This window comes from Brassica napus, chromosome A5 (assembly GCF_020379485.1).
Source record: "Brassica napus cultivar Da-Ae chromosome A5, Da-Ae, whole genome shotgun sequence".
NCBI classification, from domain to species: domain Eukaryota; kingdom Viridiplantae; phylum Streptophyta; class Magnoliopsida; order Brassicales; family Brassicaceae; genus Brassica; species Brassica napus.
Genome location: NC_063438.1, coordinates 24,167,903 through 24,188,804, shown reverse-complemented (window position 1 = coordinate 24,188,804; position 20,902 = coordinate 24,167,903). Strand labels below are relative to the sequence as shown.

Sequence of the window (20,902 nt, the reverse complement as noted above, 5' to 3'; positions counted from 1 at the left end):
AAGCTCCAAGGTGTTCAAAAAAATACAAGCTCCAAATTATTATAAGGACTTAAAAACTATTTATAAGAGCTATAAACTATTTATAAGAGTTTTAACCTAGAGAAATTTCATATGATAGTTCTTTTTAGTTTATTTTGACAAAATAGCCCTCAGAATAAATTTTCTTAACTTTTTACTGTAAGATTAACTAATCTAAACTTAAGTTTAGAGTTAAGAAGTGAAGTTTTGAAGATATGATTTCAAAATTTTAAATATAAAAAATAAATATTAATTTTCTTAAAATAAAACAGACTATATTGATCATTTTCTTCATCAAAAATTATGTTTGTGACAAAAAACTTGAAAATAGTCATTTGAGAAAATTGACTTATAAACTATTAGAAGTATTTGTTTTTGTTATCTATTAATCTAGTTATAAAATCTTTGACACTTTGTTAAAAAAAAAAAACTTTGACATCTTTACCCTAGCTCCATAAAAGGATAAACAATGAATATTTAAGAACCAGTGGTCGACTTGATCGCCTTCCTATTACCTTCTCCACCTATCTTCTCTCATCAAAGTGCGATCGGATCTGGGTTTTATATTTTTTTGACAAACCCTTCTCCGTGTTCCGATCTATCGTAGAAAGTCCCGATCTTTCTATCGCTTTCCTTAAGCTTTTTACCCTTTGCTCACTCAAACAACCCTAATCTCAGATTTTTCTTTCCTCCTCCTCCGTTCGATTAGACGATCCTATCTCCTCAGCTGGGATCTGAAAACATTGAATCGTTTGTGTTTTTATAGAAAGACCAAACCTTTTACTTCAGTTTCGAGCGGTTAGAGTCAGTGACGATGTCGTGGGCTGGTCCTGAAGATATTTACCTTTCAACTTCACTCGCTAGTTATCTCGACAGTAATCTTTTCTCTCTTCCTCTCTGATTTACAGAACTTTATGTTTTGTATGTGTACTCAAGGCTCTTAATGCACCTGAGAGGTTTATCTTCCAAACAACTCAGTGTTTGTGTTCGGTTTTGACTTCTTATTACTGTTAACTAGTCTAGTTAATTTCTGCCGCATTATTCAAAGTTGGGTCAGTTCAGTGTTTGTGTTGTCTTATCTCCTCTTAGGTCAATTCAGATTGTTCATTGATGATTCAACTTTAGAAGTATATAATTTAACCTGTTTTGAATTTGATTCACTCTTAAGCTTAAGCATTTATATTCGAGTTTAGTCTTTCAGTTTGTAGATTTTTTGGGGGTATGGTGGTTTATTCTGAATATCTAATTTGGAGTTATTTGCTTTTGAATGTAAATCATTTGTGCATCCGTTACTTATTGATGTTGGCCTCTGCTCTTGATGGTGTAGGAAAGATTCTTGTGCTCCTTAGGGATGGTAGAAAGCTAATGGGAACCCTCCGTTCATTTGATCAATTTGGTATTCACTTTTTCTTTTTCATTCTTCTGCAGTTATGATAGTCTTACTAGTGTTAGAGAGAGAGAGAGAGACTTATAGCTAGCATGTTTATTTGGTATCAATTTACAGCCAATGCGGTTCTAGAAGGTGCTTGCGAGAGGGTGATTGTTGGTGAGCAATACTGCGACATTCCTCTAGGCCTCTATGTAATCCGTGGAGAGAATGTTGTTCTCATTGGTGACCTGGTTAGACTCCTCTCCACGTCTTGTTGGTTATTTAACTTTGTAGTATCTCCAGTTACTTATTTGGGGTTAAAACCATGTGTTTTATAGGACACTGAGAGAGAGGAGCTTCCTCCAAATATGATTCGTGTCTCAGAGACAGAGATTAAAAGGGTTAGTCATCACATTAGATATTATAACTTCCCACGTATAAGTAACAAACTGATTAACTTGCTAATGTTGCTGATGATTTGATTCTGGGGACTGTGTGTTCTGGTGTAGGCGCAAAAAGTGGAGAGGGAAGCGAGTGAGCTGAGAGGAACAATGAGGAAGAGAATGGAGTTTCTTGACTTCGATTAACCCTATTCATTCTTGCCTTGATGCTCTTCTTTGGCTCACAAGTTTTATGAAGAGCCTTCTTGGTTTGTGGAAGTAGGTCTCTTTTTTCATTTTGAATGCAATATGACAAAAATAATATGCGTGTAATCTCGTCTTCGGATCTATAAAAATTTCATAAGTCTTTTCCTAATATTGCAATTTGGTTGACAATGCCCAAAGTCTTTTCTTTAGTGAACTTCTGAAGAAAAGCTCTGATCGTTGGCTAACACTTTGCAAACAAAGGCCCTTGTTCAGACATGGTATCGTTGGCTATAGCAAAAAAGTACACAAACAACAACGTAGATTGATCAAAAGAAGAGTATACATATGACACAAAACAACAACAACACAGATGTATGTTTACCTGAAGATTATTCCAACGGGCACAATAGGGAACTAACCCGTGAATAAAAATTCAAAGAATGGCTCTATCCTACAACAACATCCTAACATGGCTGAGAACCAAAAGAACCAAAACAAAACAAAAGAGAGCAAGTAAACCTCTCCAAATCTTCTTCTTTCATCATCGTCTCCTCAAGTTTGGCGGGTGTGCATACCCTTCAAAGAAATCAAGAACGATCCTGTCAATATCTTCAACCGAATACTTCAAGTAGTTCTCCGGATGTCTCCCACTCTCTATATTCCCCCTAAACCTCCCAAGAAACGATCTATAAGCCGGGATCAAATGCTCAGACAAAGATATCCTCAGCTCCTCTCTAAGCTGCGCATCCGGAACCGACCACGTAGACTGACTCCTATGAACATCTTCCAACATTGCATTAAACGCTTTAAACCTCTCTCTCAACGCGCTCCTCGAAACACCAGACGAGAAACTCCCACTCACGTGCAACCCTTCGTCTCTCAAGCTATTCAGTACTCTGACCCACGTCGATCTCTGGTAGTTAGTCGCCGCGTGCCTGAATATCCCCGTGAGTTTCCTCAAATAATGGTCTCCGATCATCTCCCTCAGCTCCGGCGATCCTTTCACCTTCTGGACTATGTAATGAATGTTGTTCATGATGAATATGTGAGCTAGAGACGCGTCTCTGTAGTGGTGCGACTTCTCTTCCAAGTTGAAATGCAGCACCATGATCAGCCAGATCAGATGCAACGCCAACGGTGACTTACCGTCCAGCTCGGTGAAGTCAATCACCGGCGCGTTGGGGTTGGGATCGGATCCGGTCGAAGGATCCGACACAATAAGGTTGTTGAGAGTCTGCTTGTAATCGGATATCAAGCTGATGTAGTTCATTACATACCTCGTCAGAGGATGGATAGTCCCTCCAGGGACGGGGACTACAGACGGCTCGCGGAGGACGGCGTTTTCGAACTCCGAGAGTATCCCTCTCGCCGCCTCCGCGAGCCTGGTCTGAATCTCCCCAGCTTGGAGGTAGACGGCTCGCGATGATGATGAATCATCATCCGAGTCGAAAATCGCTTCGATGTCGGGCATCATGTCACCCATAGCATCGTGCAGATCGAGAATCTTGAAAAGCTTCTCGGGCGATCTTCTGCTGATGCTTATCGCTTCGGGGAAAGTAAAGAGGCGTAGAGCGGACGTTTTCACCGTCTCCATGAAACACGTGGCATCCATCGGTTCGTCGAAGAGGTCGGAACAGAGTCTCTTCTCGCTTGAGAAGACGATCCTCACGCAGACTTTAGCTGCGCGGATCCACTTCCTGATTTTTCCTTCCACCACTTCCCACTCGAGCTTCTGCACGTCTCCGATGCTGATCTTGACGATCCCTAGCTGCTTGAGGATCGTATCCATTGCGGATTTGCGGACGTTTCCGTACACCTGGATGCATTCGCGGGAGTATCCCGCAGCGACCATTCTCTGAACGATCGATCTCAAGTCGGAAACTGCTTCTGGTGAGATGAGATCCATCTCGCGTATGCTGCTTGTGGATCTGTAGCTGCTTCTCCTACGCGTTAACCTGCTTGAACCGGAATTGGAATCGGAACCTTCTTGTTCTTCTTCGGGGGGAGCATCAGTGCTGTCTTCGCAGGAGACTGATGACTCCTCGAGGAAGAGAGAGTCAGGCTCGAAGACTGATGTTTGGGAGAGGAGGATGTTGCGGAACTCTTCCTCGAGCCTAGCCATCGCGATTTGGAGAGCTGAGTTGGCTTTGACTTCTTGGTCATCGGTGGCGGCGGAGGAAAAGGAAGGAGGAGAGGAGAAGGAGAGAGATGACACGGACCGTTGGATTTCATCTACGGCTCTCAAGAACCGATCTACTTCGTCACGATCGCTTTGGAATATCATCTTCCCTCTCGCTTCTTCGGAAGCTGTTGAGTCCCATCGGAGTATTATCCTCTCCGCCGTCTCTAACGAGCCGTCGGAATCGAAACCAACACTGTTCTCCGGTGATTCCATCTGAAAAATCAATCAGAGAGCAAAAAAATCAAACCAACAGAAAGAGAGAAACAGCTAAGAGTTGAATCCTAACTAATAAGAATCATTCACCTCTTTTCGGATTCAGATACGCCTCAAGGAGATACTTGTAAGAAACCAAACTCTAGCTATTATTATTTTTTTAATAAAATAAATATCGTTTTGTTCATCTGAAGAAGTCTTCTTGTAATAAAGCAACAAGCTGTCTGTTTTTTGTATTGTAGTATTGTTTTTTTTTTTTTGTGTGTGTGGAAAAATAGTCTTTTTGGGACTTTTCAACTTTCTGCTCGTGTAACTTTCCGAATTACTCGCCGGCGGTGCAATTTCCCGGAAATTTTTTATAACTTTCCGACAAGCTTCTTAACTGGTGAAAATCTTGTAATAAATGCTATTATGCCTAAACTAAAAAAGCCCCCACTTTCTTTTAAAAGAGACACATGTTGATAGTCCAATCATGTCTTATTATGATCTTTTGATTTGTAGTGGGGTTATTATTTGAATCCAGTAATTTTGGAAACTTTCTTTTTGAATTCCTTATCTTAATCATAAGTAAAAGAAAATTTGTGAAATAATTTATTTTGAAAAAAAAAACAAATCAATGTAGCCGTTCAAAAAATATTAGAAAACAAATTAGTGTATTAGTTTCCGTGCTAATAAATTCAGGAATCAGAATTTCATTATTTATAATTTTTGTTTTTGTTTTCTTCCAAAGTTGAAAGTACTATGACGTGGTTGGACAGTGTTGGCAAGGACATCAATATTATATTTTGACATTTTTTGTAATCAAATTACCTGTGGATAAGAACGTACTAATTTGGCGAGAATTTTTTTCCAAATTATTATAATGGAAATGCTATTTTCCCCTTCTTTTAATATGTTTTTGAATAGTCGAAAACCAGCTAAAATACATGTTCATTGTCAAACCTGATACCGAGATGTGGTTGGTGGACCATACCTGCTTAACTAAAAGAAAAAGAATACAACTCGCATATGTATCTATTCTTAGCATTTAGGTTATTAAATGTTTCAAAACAAGTTAAACCAGAATCAAAACAAACTGGTAATTTCATTTCAAAAATTGATAGATCTCACATAACTATTAACAAAATAATTATAAAATATAAGATATCTTTTATCAATTATATTAATCGGGTCCATGAACTTAGAAATCAGCCACAAGACCGGACTAACACATTATTACACGTCTGGGACCCGCATAATATGTTCGTCAGAAAAATGGTCCCTTAATTATTCACGGGTTCAACGGCGTCGTTTTAATTTGGGCTTGGGCCCGAGGCTGTGGCGCCGATGTCACCTGTCTGGCTGTCTCAACTCTCAAGTTTCTTTGCTTTTTTTTTTTTGCTCCAGAGCTTGCTTGTTTGTGTGTCTGTCTTCTCTCACTTAAGTTATCTATAGAAAATTTTATCTTCAGTTGTAGGCTTAGCTATGGATTGTAAGACAAACCAAATTACATTCAATAAAAGGGATTCAGATATCCATTTTATATGATTTTGACATGAACACAACAAACATACAAAAAGACAATGCGGATGAAATCAGTCCGTCTCTAACCGAGCAATGTAGGTGTCATAATACTTCCCGGCTTTCTCGAGATCTCCTAGCTCAGTGTAACAATCTGCGATAGCTCCATACGCTTCAGTGCTTCCAGAATCTTCCCCTTCCCTCTTCGAGATGGCAAGCACCATGTTGTGATACTGTATGGCATCTCTGTACTTCCCTTGGCGTTGCAGCGAAGCGCCTAAGCCTCTGGCAGCCTTCTTTTCTTCGACGGGGTCTCTGAGATTCTGTGCAAGTTCCAAAGCTGTCTTGAACTCTTCAAAAGCTTTCTCTGGCTCTTGATTCCTCAGAAAGGTCTTTCCTGTTTTCAACTTGGAGATCAACTCATGTTTCTTTGGCTCCACAATGATCTCATTCTCTGGGATTCTAGCTCCTGCTGGTGCGTAACTTAAGCCTGGTGCGTAAGACTCGATTTTCGCTTGTCTCCTGAGAGCTGCGTTGATCTGCCGTAGTTGTTCGTTTAACCTCTGTAACTCCCCTTTCCTCTGGCGAGCAAGCAACCCTGGTTTAGTGCACCACAAGAAAGTGTTAATCAAAACAGTCCATAGAAGCATACAAGAAGGAAGGGGGCAACGTTACTTACCTCCAACAGTGGCTCCAACAAGAGCAACAAGCAACAAAAATGGCATGCTGAAGATGGAGCTCTCACTCTCAGTCTCACATAACTCAGCAGCCAAAGCTTCAAGTGGTGTACCCATCAGAAGGGAGTTTGTGAACAACACTGCCATCACCGGTAACTTGACCCTCCCAATTCCCTGCCACATCTATATGTCTAAAGGCTTTACTATCACAATTGAAAACTTAACAACAGGAACAAACAGTGTTGGTATTCAAAGAACAGAAAACTCATATGTTTCTTAAGCTGGACATAGCTACATATCGTGGAACTAACCAACATACCTCAAAAGCTGATAACTTGTCAAAATCATCTACACTGCCTAATGGTGTTTGTAAGACTCCCTTGCTTTCACGCTCCTTGGGATTAGTAGACAAAGGTTTAATCTTGGAGATAGGATAATAAGCTCCAGGTGCTCTGACTAAGGAGTAGCCAATAGACTTTCCAGTCTCTGAAACAAAGCAATGGCAAAATAAGTATGACACACGCGACGAGCTTGAACTACTTTATAGGAAGGCAAACAACACAAGTTAAAACCAGTAAAGTCGTTTCGTTTGCTTTCTAAGCTCTTCTTGGGACACCAATACAAATGAGAACAACAACGATCTCAAATCAAGAAGTCACTCTTACTACACACCAATGCTATCTATACTACACCTGAACATATTCTCAGCAACCGGACAATTCCCAAAATGCTAAAAACATGTTCAATTTCTGAGATTCTGATGCCTCACGAGGATCACTCACTAAGCAACTGAGACTGTGAATTAGAATTCTGATCCAGACAATGAGCTAACCTAGACTTCGAGATCTGTCTCGCGGCGGAGCTCTGCCGTCGGAAGTATGGGAGAAGGAGGAGCAACACCGGATAATCGTCGCCATCTCCGAAGCTCAGAGAGGATAGAACAACAACGCTTTGGAGAGAGAGCTTAAACCCGCTTTCGCTCGCTGTTTTATAAAACGGCGTTTTAATCTGCCCCTGTTTTTCTATTTAATTACACTTATACCCTTACACCGAGCTTAAAAGTTGAAACGCCGCGTTTTGACCAGCTTTTTGCTCGCGAGATAGTTCCGTATCATGTTTAATTACAGTGATACCCTTTAACTGAGCTTCAAAGTTGAAACGCGGCGTTTTAACGGGCCTTTTTTTGCTTTAAATCAATCTAGCCGCGTGCGAGTGTTCCCGAGTAGTGTGGTGCCGGCGAAGTCTTCCACTAGGCGGCGGAGAGATTTTAATAGGGTTTTAGATTTTAACGAGCAAAACCCCTAATCGACGCTCGAGCTTTGCAACTTTGAGGTTTGATTTCGTTGGGGGGAAGAAATGGAGATGGATATGGACACTTCTCCTAGCTACTTCGACCCCGAGGTCCTCACTGTTAGGGATCAGTTCCGTCGTTATGGGTAAAGATCCCGACTACTCTTTATCCAATTTGGCTAACCATTCTCGATTAGCTTTGATTGTTTGGAATTTTTAGATGGATTGGGTTGTGACTTGATTGTAAAGCACAGTCTACATTGGTTATTTGTAGCAAAAGTTGAATTCTTTTTTGAGGTTTTGGATTCTCTCGTTTGTTTTATGGTTTTAGACTTTTTGTGTTCTTTACATGTGCAGGAAGAGACACTCTACATCGCCACATGAGGAATTCTCGAGTCCCAATGTCAGTGAGAACAGATTACTGTATGATGGGCATTCCATTCACAGTCCAACAAACACAGCCTTGCTTCTTGAAAACATTAAAGAAGAGGTTGACAGCTTTCACACCGATCTTTACCAAGGGACACCTGCGAATCCGCTCTCTGCTTCCAAGAGGGAGAGTGCTGGAATTATGGATGGTGATGATGAGGCTTTGTTTCGACGAGTGGAAAGTCAGTCACTGAAGGCTTGCAAGATTGAGAATGATGAGTTGGCCGAGAGTGGAGATACGACCTTTGCTCTATTTGCTTCCCTGTTCGATTCTGCTCTTCAAGGTTTGTATGATATATTTATCTTCATTTTGAAGTAATTGTATATACATGAATTGGCAGATATTTGAGTGTGTTAGTGCATGCGTGTGTGGTTATCATTTTTTTCCAAAAAATCTCAACTAAGCAATGTTCCTGTTTCTAGGTTGTATTGTTTTAGCATTTTAACTTTGGGCTCATAGGATTCCCTTTACCTAGTTTCTAGAGTCTCATTTGTGTCTGGTTTATCTCTTATTGTAATTATGACGTCTTGGTTCTGCAGGACTTATGCCCATTCCAGATCTTATATTAAGACTTGAGGAGTCATGCAGGGATGTTTCACAATCAATTAGGTAAGTCTTCTGGGTCTGAGAGGTGGACCGTCAAGCTTCTGCAATTTCAACCTTTTCTTTCTTGTTCATTGCCTTTTCTGTTATCTACAGGTATGGATCAGATATAAGACATCGGGTTGTGGAGGATAAACTTATGAGACAGAAGGCTCAGCTTTTGCTTGGTGAGGCTGCCTCCTGGTCACTTCTATGGAACTTATATGGAAAAGGTTAGGAAACTCAGCTCCATTTATCTATTTTCTTGGGCGTTTTGGAATAGGGTAGGCATTGTGTTCACTTTGATTACTGATGTCTGTTAAAGCTGTGTGTGTCATGTGATACTTTCATGTTTACCTAGAGAGGGTATTATTGATGATATGTCTTTGTTCTTGCAGCTACTGAAGAAGTTCCAGAGGAACTGATTATGGTAATGCATATTTCTTAATACTTTTCCAAATGATTCATTCCTATCTAGTACACTTACGAATGAACTTATGTGACTTTGTTTAATGTGTGCAGTCACCATCAACATCTCATTTGGAGGCTTGTCAGTTTGTTGTAAACGACCATACAGCTCAGCTATGCCTTCGGATAGTCCTGTGGCTAGAAGAACTAGCTTCCAAATCACTTGATTTGGAAAGGAAGGTGTCTATTTTAGTATATTCTTTTTCAATATACTACTTTACCAGTCTCATTTCGGCATGATGCTTGATTGTTTGATGTGGTCATTTATTCCTAGGTAGAGCTCATTCGTAGGATAATTAGTAAGCTCAATAATTTTATTGTGGTTACTGTAACTTTCATCACGATTACAAGGAACAGAAGTGGAACAGAACTAGTAAACTCACTAGTAGTATTTGTTCTCCACCTAGAGAATGCTTGATCTGGTTGTATATGAATGGAATCTGAGAAACTTAGAGAATACCTCGACGATATTATTGCTTCTGAAATCAGACTCGGGTGTTTTTGTTTCCTACTTGCCATCTATTTAGGGTGTTGGTACTGTTTCCTTGGCTTTGTTCAACTTAGCTAAATAATTGTGTGATGAAACTCTCAAACTGACAGAGCTAATTAACAGTCGATTATAATTTAGTCACAAGGAAATGTAATTGTTTTCAGGTGCGGGGATCTCATGTGGGTACTTATCTTCCTAACGCTGGAGTGTGGCATCACACACAAAGGTACCTCAAGAAAACTGGCTCTGCCGCTGACACTGTACGCCATTTAGACTTTGATGCTCCAACTCGTGAACACGCTCGTCTTCTTCCTGATGACAATGTAAGTCTGTTCAGCTAAGGTTGAAGTTAGTTTCATTTAATGTTTCATAGTGCTGGTAGGCATGTTTTACCTTTGATTATATTTTGTTCATGTAATATGCAATATATGGTATACATTAAACAATGTTGGAGGAACTGCCCACACAGCAATGAGCTGTGGATAAAGAGGGCTGAAAGAAAATGTGTCAGAATTGCCACCTATTTTTGGTTTTCATAATTAATAGTTTGTCCTCTCACTTAGTTTTATATAACTATGTTGCTTGTTCTAGGGCGTATAATATAGCAATTGTGATTGCTTCTTTTGTATGGTCTAGCCTTCCTGTGGATGTCTATATCTATGCTGCGAAGGTCTTGCTATCGCTGTTGAATAACAACCTTTCCTTGGCAGAAACAAGATGAATCTCTTCTTGAGGATGTTTGGATTTTGATAAGGGCTGGGAGAATAGAGGAGGCATGTGATCTCTGCAGGTCCGCTGGGCAGGTAATTTTACAACGTGTATGAATTCTCTTAGTTACACCCATGGAGAGCTGCAACGTTATACCCTTTTTCTGCTGTGTAGCTATAATATTGGGTTTTATTTATACTTGGGCAGCCATGGAGAGCTGCAACGTTATGCCCTTTTTCTGGAATGGACATGTTTCCTTCTGTCGAGGCACTGATAAAGAATGGAAAAAATAGGACTCTCCAAGCTATTGAACTGGAAAGTGGCTTTGGCAAACAGCTGCGTCTTTGGAAATGGGCTTCGTACTGCGCATCAGAGGTAATACGAATTCTTAATAGGTTTGCTGCTTTCTAAATGAACTAAATTATTTTTTACCATCTACGAGAAACTAAAAACCGCTTTTTCTTATTAAAAAAATTGTTTCTGAAGAAAATCGCAGAGCAGGATGGCGGCAAACATGAAGTTGCTGTTTTTGCAAACCAATGTAGCAACCTGAACCGCATCTTACCAGTTTGTACTGATTGGGAGGTAAAACGAACATTTGTTTAATCCGATTTTTAGCATATTTCAACTTTATTCCCTTGGCTACCATTTTGAATTTATAAAGTTGAGCGTGTTTTCTTGGTTGTCATGGAAAGTTTCGCAGCATTATCTTTTAAGGTGCTTATTTGAAACTTCAGTTCTCTTCCTAAGTTATATATGTCCCACCCTGTACGTGTGTCCCTGTTGAATTGAATTATCACTTCACTCGTAAAATATTTGGTTCCTGTTTTATAAATTGATATATGATACGAATGTTTTTAAAAATCCTAATTCCTAAACCGTTCATATTTATTCCCGAAAGAATAAAGGAAATAATCAAAAGAATTCAAAGTGTGATTTGGAAAACTATCAAGGCATTTACTTTAGTTATGTTGGAAGAGAAAAAGCCTAAATAGTTTCCAAAACGCACTTTGATTTCTTCTTTCGGGAATATACTTTCAGTGATTTTGGATTTATAGAAACGTTTGTATCAGTATGCGATATTGGCAGTACTTGTTTTCATCTTTATCCTTCCTTTGCAAAACCTTCGAATAACTGGAAACTGCTACAATTTCCAACATACTGAGTAGCTTAGTCTATGTGCTGCGTGTATTGGCATTATCTTAGCCTCAACGGTGATTTTTCTGCAGTCAGCTTGCTGGGCGATGGCAAAATCATGGCTTGATGTTCAAGTTGATCTAGAACTCGCTCAATCGAAGGCAGGCTTGGCAGAGAGGTTTAGAAGCCGTCTTGATGAAAGCCCTGAAACTATGCAAAATGGTTGTCAGGGGCCCGAAGATTGGCCACTCCATGTTCTAAACCAACAACCCCGTGATCTTTCCGCTCTTCTTCAGAAACTCCATTCAGGGTATGCATGCAAATATTGATAAATTTTCTGTCTTTCCCGTAAAAAGCTACAGGCCAACGTATTGTTTTTTCTTGGCATAGGGAAATGGTACACGAAGCTGTTGTCAGGGGATGCAAAGAGCAGCACCGGCAAATACAGGTATCTTAGATGCCAAACATGTTTCCGTCAAGCTGTAGGAACCATTGTGCGTAACCATCCCTAATACTTTCTTTTGCAGATGAACCTTATGAAGGGGGATATCTCACATCTTCTTGATTTAATATGGTCATGGATCGCGCCCTTAGAAGATGATCAAAGCAATTTTAGGTAATCAATATTTTTTCTATAAATAGTTTCACTTGTTTAAAATAATTTGGGATATAGTTTTCCGTTAGGATTAATTTCATTCGTATTAACGAAAAGACTCCCAACTCAGGGAAGTGGTAGGGGTTTCTTATTGACGATACCTTCTGCATATTTGCTGTTGTTCCTTGGTTATTGCAAAGAAGAAAGATAACTATATTTTTTATTTGACTCATATATGTTATGCATCTTGCAGGCCCCATGGCGATCCTCATATGATAAAGTTCGGTGCCCACGTGGTGCTTGTTCTTAGGTATATGCTTGCTGATGAAATCAAGGACAGGGAGAAGCTCAGTAATGTTGGCGATCTTATTCTTCATATGTGAGTCACTTCGAGTTATCCACGCCTTTTTGGAATTTAAATACCTACCATACGTTTACATTCATATTACGTTCAGTGTGCTTTCTAGTGATCTGTGACATGCTGCCAGGTACTCGATGTTCTTATTTTCAAAACAACATGAAGAACTCGTAGGAATATATGCATCTCAGCTTGCTGGTCACCGCTGCATTGAACTTTTTGTACACATGATGGAGCTAAGGATGCATAGCAGGTAATTTGTTATTATTAGCTGTTGGAATATCGGAAGAGAGTCTTTCATATTGCATTATGTGATCCTATTAACTAAACATTTATGTTTGCGGACAAGCACTCGTTGCTTATACGTGTATGGAATTATGTAAATTCTTTGACATTTGTTTCCGTCTACCCTGAAAACTAGCGTACATGTGAAGTACAAAATCTTCCTCTCCGCTATGGAATACTTGCCATTCTCTCACGTGGATGACTCACAAGGAAATTTTGAGGAAATAGTTGACAGGTATACAAATAGTCTAGATTTTTTTCCTGGTTTACTATATGGTAATAGTGAGATACACTTTACTCTAGTAAACTCAGAAAATGCAATTTTATGGAACATTCACAGGGTTTTGTCGAGGTCCCGGGAAATCAAACTTGCAAAATATGATCCCTCAGTTGATGTTGCAGAGCAGCATCGTCAACAGAGTCTACAAAAAGCCATAGCCATTCAGTGGCTCTGTTTTACACCTCCATCTACTATAAAGGATGTCAAGGATGTCACTTCCAAATTACTCCTGCGATCTCTGATGCACAGGTACGCTCAATACACACTAACACATGTAGGCTAATTTGCAACTCAGTTATCCTTTTTTCTCAATTCCTTTGTGTAGAACTAATTGAACCGGAAGTCCTTTTTAATATGATAAGTGTCCGTCTCCAATTCCATTTACTTTACTTTTGCCTCTGTTTCATGGTATTATTCCTTTTCCCCTCCCTACAGCAACATACTTTTCCGAGAGTTTGCTTTAATTTCCATGTGGAGAGTGCCTGCAACTCCTGTGGGTGCACACACACTTCTTAGTTTCCTTGCTGAACCTCTGAAGCAACTCTCAGAAAATACAGATACCCTCGTGGACTATGTTTCCGAGAATTTGCAGGAGTTCCAAGACTGGGTATGCTTCACTGCACTTTTTCTTTTTGTTATTCCATAGAAAGTTAAGTGTCTAACTCTGTATCTCTTTGTTTTAAATAGAATGAATATTATTCCTGTGACGCAAAATATCGCAACTGGCTCAAATTCCAAGTAGAGAATGCTGAAGTTACTGATCTGTCAGAAGAGGAAAATCAGAAAGCTATAGTAGCAGCTAAAGAGACTTTGGATTCTTCTTTGTTACTGCTCCTCAGTAAGTGGCGTGATACTTATAATATATGATCGACTTGTATGCAAGAAGAACAATTTCTACATATGTTGAATATGCTGTTAAATGTGATAGTTTGAACCTCATTATACAGGAAAAGACAATCCATGGTTAACATTTCTCGAAGACAATGTATTCGAATCAGAAGAAAATATGTTCCTTGAGTTGCATGCAACTGCGATGCTCTGTTTGCCTTCTGGTGAATGTTTGCGCCCAGATGCCACTATTTGTGCGGCATTGATGAGTGCGCTTTACGCCTCTGTCACTGAGGAAGTCGTTTTAGACCGTCAGTTAATGGTACTCCCTTAATCCAGTGTTCTGGTTGCATCTGTTCTTTTTCTCGTTATCCTTGCTCTTGCCTCACCCAGGCCTATATAGTGTCCAGACACCCTGGGCGCAAGTTTTTGTCTTAAATAGTTATGCGATAGAAATGGGTGTTTTCTAAAGATGTGGCACAATCTCGAAAGTAGTCTGGTACGTATTACTTAACATTGATCTTTGCTGCAGGTAAATGTATCCATTTCATCAAGGGACAGCTACTGCATCGAGGTTGTGCTCAGGTGTTTAGCAACTGAAGGTGATGGACTTGGGCCACATAATGCCAGTGACGGGGGTATTTTAAGTACAGTTGCGGCAGCCGGATTTAAAGGTTGGGAACGTATTTCTCTTCACTGTGGTTTACCTCCTTTCTCCATATAAATATGGAGACATGTAGATGTATCATTCCAGTTGAAATCACTAACATCAATCAAAAAATAAAATTGCCTGCAGGTGAGCTTACCCGGTTCCAGGCAGGTGTTACAATGGATATATCCCGCCTAGACGCTTGGTATTCAAGCAAAGAGGGCTCGCTTGAAACACCTGCAACTTATATTGTCCGCGGTCTCTGTAGGAGATGCTGTCTTCCAGAGCTCGTTCTTCGATCTATGCAGGTAATGCCTCTTATTTGCAACTAGCCTATTCCATATGTATCTGCGGACATACAAAAAAAGTGTCTGATAATCTTCTTCGAAGGGAATATAAAAGTCTTTGGTCTCTGACATTAGTGAGAAAGAAGGCTGAACATAATCCTACTTGTATATTCCTGGTTTGATGACTTTGCCCTCTCTAAACGACTTACTTGCAGGTGTCTGTTTATCTTATGGAGTCGGGAAATCCACCTGAGGATCATGATGAACTGATTGAGCTTGTGGCTTCTGATGAAACTGGGTTTCTCTCTTTATTCAGTCAGCTACAGTTACAGGTTAGTAATAGCCTGTATCAAAGGCTCGCCATCCTTTACTCTTCCTTCTACAAATTAGTTATACTTAGTAAGTGAGAGACATCTAAACGATTTTGATGCTATACAACTGCAGGAGTTTATGCTGTTTGAGAGAGAGTATCGTCTGTCCCGGTTGGAGCTCCAGGAGGATCTTTCATCATCTTGATTTCACTTAGCAGACTTATATACAATGTGATAGTTTTGTTGAAAGCTGAGAGATCAAAGTTCCCTTTATTACCATTTATTTATCAAAGAGTTTGATCATCTTTCAGAAAACCCTTCTCTCATTGTCTTTTCATACAAGCAAACAACAAAAAGAACACACAAAGTCCACGCAAAGTAATCACTCTCCTTGATAGTTGCTTCACTCTGTCTGATAAAGTTTCTGAGACATCAGAGCATAGAGTGAAGTCTCTCAGCCTCAGCCTTAACATGGTTTCTGGTTATGTCACCAATGGTGGGACAACCAGAAAGTGCCATAGTTAACTCAAACTCATTCTTCAACATCTCGATCCCCTGTTTCACTCCATCTTCACCCTTAGCTGCAAGTGCATAAGCTAATGGCCTCCCTATCTGCATCACCCAACCAAAGTGTCATTACATCAAACCGAGAGAGTACCCTGAAAAAAATGTATGCCAAATCCCAAACACTCGAAAGCTTACAAGAACAGCTTGTGCTCCGAGTGCCAGAGCTTTGAAAACATCTGTTCCTCGTCTTACTCCTCCATCAAACAAAACCGGAATCCTCCCTCGAACAACATGAACAACCTGCAGTTTCAGAAAGAAAGAAAAAATCAGTATTTCGTCAAGAAGAATTAGTTTGTTCAAAATCAAGTTTAGTTTGATGGGGTTTACCTCTTCTAAAACAGTTATTGTAGCTGGTGAATAGTCAAGTTGGCGACCCCCATGGTTGGATACAACTATTCCATCTACACCAGCTTCAACAGCCTTAAGAGCTGCCATATACCATCATACAAAGTTTTTTTTTTCTATATGGCTTGGAGTTTCTATATAGTAAGGTTGCATGCTATATATTAAAGAGTATGAGACATGAACTTTACCATCTTCACGTGTGAGTATTCCTTTAATCAGTATTGGCAACTTCGTAATAGATCTGAGCCATTCGATGTCCTAATAAGGAATGCCCTCACATTCTTGTGTTTAGTATTCAATGACGCAAATAGAATCATCAAAAACGATTATATATACCTTCCAACCAAACGAAGAATCCAGTGCCGTGGAGGACAAGGTTTCAAGTCCCGAACCTTTAATCTGAGAGAGAGGTTATAATCTTTGTCAAAAACTGGTTAATCTTTCAGTTTACATGAAAATTTAAATTCAAACTCTACTCACAGGTTGGACTTCAGTTGGAAATAAACCTCCAAAATTCTTCAGTTGCGGAGATATCATTCTACAGAACAAAACGTTGAAACATGATTTGACAAACTTCTTTTATTATTTGATAAGAGTTTCATGAAAGGTAAGGTCCAGAGTGTTACTTGTTCTTTATATCTGCTTCCCTTTTACCAATTCGAGGGGCATTAGTAAGAACAATGGCCTTGAATCCAGCTTTCTCAGCTCTGATCACCATCTGAGCTATCTCGTGTTTCTTGAACACCTATACCAAGATATCCTAAAGTCTACACCAAACAAGTACATTCAAGGATAATAAAAGCTACTAAAATTACTATGTACTTACATATATTTGAAGAAACCGAACTGCGTTACAACTTGAAGCAACCTCCTCAATAGTGCATGAAGCCATGTATGATACAATCTGAATATTCACACAGAAAATATATTATAATCACCTTGTAGAAACTCAAACAGTGCAAAACACTTTAGTACCATGATCGTGTTACACGCAGCTGCAGCTCTAGCTGTGGCTATTTCTCCTATCATAGAAGTCAAAATCAAATCATTTGCCAAAACCAATAATTACATAACGTTGACAGCAAGTAATGAACATTAACTAGAACAGACCTTCTGGATGAGCCAACTTAAGCAGTGCTACTGGAGCTATCATGATGGGAGCTGAGATAGGGTAACCCAATACGCTTGTAGACATATCTATTTTGCTCACATCAACAAGGACTCTAGGCCTAAACCTTAACATCAAAGCAGAAAAATACACGGCAGATTCAAGAGGTTATTATAATGTCACCAAAAGGATATTTGATATATTGGAATCACTACATGATTCGATGGAAAGCTTCCACGTTCTCCTTGACAGTGTGTTCATCCTCTGCTCCTCCATAGAAGTAATCATAGTACATCTTCGGGAGAGCCCGTTTCGCCATCTCTTGAAACTCATTCACGTTAACGATCTGATCCATCTAAATCAAGGAAAGAAATTTGCACAAAAAAAAAAAAACAGTTAGTCAGTCACGGCTCCAATGATCATCCAACAAGGAGAATGGGAAAACTAATACATATACCATAGATAGATATTATTTAACAATCAATAGAACTGGTGTAGAAAAAGAAGAAACAAGCAAATACATTAAACAAAAGTGAAAAGGAAGCAACACTGAAACCAAATGAGATCAAAGACCAAGACAAATGAGACCTTGGTTCGTCTTTGCTTGGTCTCACCTATTTAGCTTTAGGATATGGTGTCGGTGTCCAAGAAAAAAACTCTTACTCTCTGATTGATCCTGCAATAGTTCTCTAACTCTTACTCTATGATTGATCCTGCAATAGTTCTCTAACTCTTACTCTATGATTGATCCTGCAATAGTTCTCTACCTCTTACTCTATGATTGATCCTGCAATAATTATGTAAGTGGGTTCTACAAAATGGACTATTTTCCCTACATTTAAATTTATGTATGAACTATCGCAAGCATAGCCGCATAGGCCCATTGAGGACGTGGAAAATCAAGAAATGCCTTTCATGGTGTGAGAACAGTTCACTTTTTAACTCCATCTTCACCTTTAGCTGCAAGCTCATAGACTACAGGCCTCCCTATCCTATCTACATAATCCAAACCAAATACTGTCACTACAGATGTCCCCAACGAGAAATCTAGGCTCTAAACCTGAACATTAATTCTTAAAGATACCACCCCCATGGATTTTGTTCAGGAAGCAAGTCTCCTACCAGGTCGTCTGAATATAACTTTAGGCAGTACTATAGATTACGATAAAAATCATGATTGATGATGCCGCTCTTGCCTATCTACTACCCTATGCACTAAACACAACTTTGTAAGGAGGAACAGAACGTAATTCATTATTGTTCACATGTAACATTTTGATCAAGATTTGAGTATATGTCCAGTTGTCCACTGACAGTATTTGATTATTATATGTTCAACTGAATCAGTCTTTGAGAGTTGAGGCCAATCTCTCGGCGGTTTTTGAGGATCAGAGCATAGAGTGAAGTCTCTCATCCTCAGTCCTAACATGGTTTCTGGTGATGTCATGAATGGTGGGACAACCAGAAAGGGCCATAGTTAAACTCATTCTTTAACATGTCAATCACTTTTTTAACTCCATCCTCACCCTTAGCTGCAAGCCCATACACTACAGGCCTCCCTATCTGCATGATCCAAACCAAAATAGCGTCACCTACATCATCACAGATTCACAGTGCAACCTTAAAAAAAGAATACTGTCAAAAACTTACAAGAACAGCTTTTGCTCCTAGTGCCAACGCTTTGAAAACATCTGTTCCACGTCTTATTCCTCCATCAAGCAAAACCGGAACCCTCCTTCCAACAACATGAACGACCTGCAGTTTCAGAAGAAGACTAGTTTGTTCGTTAAGATTGTTCAAAAGCAAGCTTTGATGGGTTATACCTCTTCCAAAACAGTTATGGTAGCTGGGGAATAGTCAAGCTGGCGAGCCCCATGGTTGGATACAAAACTATCCCATCTACACCAGCTTCCACAGCCTTTAGAGCTGCATATATCATCCAAAAAGGTCTTTGACATGGCACATGCTATATAACGGAGTATGAGACAATGAATCTTACCGTCTTCACGTGTGAGTATCCCTTTGACCAGTATTGGTAATTTTGTAATAGATCTTAACCATTCAATGTCCTAAGATAAATGCCCACATTGTCATAATTACTCATTACTTTTGTGTTTAGTATTCAAGAACCAGAACAGAATCATTTACCTTCCAACTAAAGGAAGCATCAAGTCCACGAGAGGCGACGGCTTCCATCCCTGAGCCTTCACTCTGAGAAAAGAAGTTATCACATCAACAAGAGGTAAGGTTATATTCTACATGAACCTTAATTCAAAGCTCTACTCACAGGTCGGAGTTCAGTTGAAAATAAACCTTCAAAGTTCTTCAGCTTTGGTGATATCAATCTAACAAAAAAGCAAGAAAAGTGAAAAAAATCATTTAACAAACAAGCAAAGCCCTCAAAAAAAAATCTTAGAGAGTAGTGGAGAGTGTTAACTTGTTCTTTATATCTGCTTCTCTTCTACCAAGTTTAGGAACATCAACAGTCAAAACTATGGCCTTGAATCCAGCTTTCTCAGCTCTTTTCACCATCTGTGCTGTTACTTCCCGTTGCTTGTACACCTACAAAAGTTATCAGAGCCAACTAAGAACCTACACAAAGGAAGCAGCTAAGAATCCAGATTAATATGTACTTACATATATTTGAAGAAACCGAACCGCGTTACAACTGGAAGCAACATCCTCAATGGTGCATGAAGCCATGAATGATACTATCTGAATATTCACAAAAAAAAACAAACTTTATTTAATCATTACCTTTAACTCAAACAGAATGCAAAACATGTAGTCCAATAAACAACTTAGTACCATGATAGTATTACACGCAGCTGCAGCTTTCGCTGTCGCGGTTTCTCCTTGTGGATGAGCCAACATATGCATTGCTGTTGGAGCAATCATGATTGGAGATGAGATAGGGTAACCCAAGATTCTGGTAGACGTATCTATTTTGCTCACATCAACAAGAACTCTAGGCCTAAACCTGAACATCAACAGCACACAGGGAGTCACTAGGTGGTGTTATAGTGTCACACCCACTAAACCAAAAAAAAAAGGGATAACTATTATTTACGTGATTCTAGTGAAAGCTTCCACGTTTTTATAACGTCCCGATCCGCCCACGGCTAATGGACCATCCATGCCCGTTCTCTCGGCCCATGGGTCCATCCCGTCTGACGGTCGGTCTGTTAATTTTTCCAAAAGTTCGAAATCATTGTTTACTGACCCTGCAATCACCACCCGACATTTTTCCATGCTTTGGACTCACTCGCACGCTATCGCGAATCACTTCCCGATATGTCACCCATCCTTCCACTACTCCAGCTCAAACACGCTTAACTCTGAAATCCTTTTAGGATGTGTTCCAGAAAAGGTAAGTCAACTTTGGTGACATAGATAGCCAAATCAATTCTCTTAAGCCTTTTCATATATCACAACTCGGGATGTTACAGTTTTCCTCGAAAGTGTGTTGATCCTCTGCTCCTTCGCCGTAGAAATCATAGTACATCTTAGAGAGAGCCTGTTTCACCAGCCCTTGAAACTCATTCACGTTAACGATCTGATCCATACTATCTAAGACAAATATCATATCAAAGAAAAGAACTTTTGAGAGTCAAATATTCCATTACCAAACTTGACTT

The 20,902-nt window shown here is 39.6% G+C and overlaps 5 protein-coding genes and 1 pseudogene across 10 annotated transcripts; 2 read left to right on the top strand and 4 right to left on the bottom strand.

The window, feature by feature from the left end:
- Positions 1–475: 475 nt before the first annotated feature.
- On the top strand, positions 476–2,143 carry LOC111215720 (sm-like protein LSM1B). The gene is made up of 5 exons (XM_022719730.2): positions 476–893; positions 1,346–1,414; positions 1,523–1,638; positions 1,726–1,788; positions 1,897–2,143. Exons 1-5 carry the CDS (start codon positions 833–835, stop codon positions 1,972–1,974), a joined length of 387 nt encoding a protein of 128 aa, XP_022575451.1. The 5' UTR covers positions 476–832; the 3' UTR covers positions 1,975–2,143.
- A 133-nt stretch (positions 2,144–2,276) lies between these two features.
- Positions 2,277–4,672, bottom strand: LOC111215719 (exocyst complex component EXO70A1-like). Its single transcript, XM_022719729.2, has 2 exons — positions 4,460–4,672; positions 2,277–4,369 (listed from the first exon to the last, which is right to left on the bottom strand). Exon 2 carries the CDS (start codon positions 4,367–4,369, stop codon positions 2,516–2,518), a length of 1,854 nt encoding a protein of 617 aa, XP_022575450.2. The 5' UTR covers positions 4,460–4,672; the 3' UTR covers positions 2,277–2,515.
- Positions 4,673–5,838: 1,166 nt separating this feature from the next.
- On the bottom strand, positions 5,839–7,564 carry LOC111215718 (protein FLUORESCENT IN BLUE LIGHT, chloroplastic-like). 2 transcript variants are annotated; one of them, XM_022719727.2, is made up of 4 exons: positions 7,379–7,564; positions 6,866–7,032; positions 6,549–6,729; positions 5,839–6,467 (listed from the first exon to the last, which is right to left on the bottom strand). In XM_022719727.2, the coding sequence occupies exons 1-4, from the start codon at positions 7,461–7,463 to the stop codon at positions 5,944–5,946; spliced, it is 957 nt and encodes a 318-aa protein (XP_022575448.2). In that variant the 5' UTR covers positions 7,464–7,564; the 3' UTR covers positions 5,839–5,943. The 2 variants fall into 2 exon arrangements, with proteins under 2 accessions (XP_022575448.2, XP_022575449.2); XM_022719728.2 differs by having other exon boundaries at positions 6,549–6,720.
- Positions 7,565–7,728: 164 nt separating this feature from the next.
- On the top strand, positions 7,729–15,559 carry LOC106452245 (nuclear pore complex protein NUP107). The gene is made up of 24 exons (XM_013894304.3): positions 7,729–7,982; positions 8,194–8,549; positions 8,806–8,875; positions 8,966–9,081; positions 9,247–9,278; positions 9,371–9,496; positions 9,971–10,129; positions 10,517–10,609; positions 10,722–10,889; positions 11,001–11,099; positions 11,744–11,961; positions 12,042–12,099; positions 12,179–12,267; positions 12,500–12,625; positions 12,735–12,857; positions 13,026–13,124; positions 13,230–13,418; positions 13,605–13,776; positions 13,857–14,007; positions 14,117–14,319; positions 14,530–14,671; positions 14,794–14,954; positions 15,149–15,265; positions 15,378–15,559. Exons 1-24 carry the CDS (start codon positions 7,903–7,905, stop codon positions 15,447–15,449), a joined length of 3,219 nt encoding a protein of 1,072 aa, XP_013749758.3. The 5' UTR covers positions 7,729–7,902; the 3' UTR covers positions 15,450–15,559.
- Positions 15,501–18,038, bottom strand: LOC106452248 (peroxisomal (S)-2-hydroxyacid oxidase GLO3). 5 transcript variants are annotated; one of them, XM_013894308.3, is made up of 12 exons: positions 17,879–18,038; positions 17,480–17,619; positions 17,267–17,391; positions 17,132–17,178; positions 16,983–17,060; positions 16,783–16,901; positions 16,637–16,694; positions 16,493–16,555; positions 16,345–16,414; positions 16,139–16,239; positions 15,947–16,051; positions 15,501–15,856 (listed from the first exon to the last, which is right to left on the bottom strand). In XM_013894308.3, the coding sequence occupies exons 2-12, from the start codon at positions 17,617–17,619 to the stop codon at positions 15,677–15,679; spliced, it is 1,086 nt and encodes a 361-aa protein (XP_013749762.3). In that variant the 5' UTR covers positions 17,879–18,038; the 3' UTR covers positions 15,501–15,676. The 5 variants fall into 5 exon arrangements, with proteins under 5 accessions (XP_013749762.3, XP_013749763.3, XP_013749764.3 ...); XM_013894309.3 differs by having other exon boundaries at positions 17,853–18,025; XM_013894310.3 differs by having other exon boundaries at positions 17,786–18,009.
- An 879-nt stretch (positions 18,039–18,917) lies between these two features.
- LOC106454068 lies at positions 18,918–20,579 on the bottom strand (annotated as a pseudogene).
- Between the last annotated feature and the right edge of the window lie 323 nt (positions 20,580–20,902).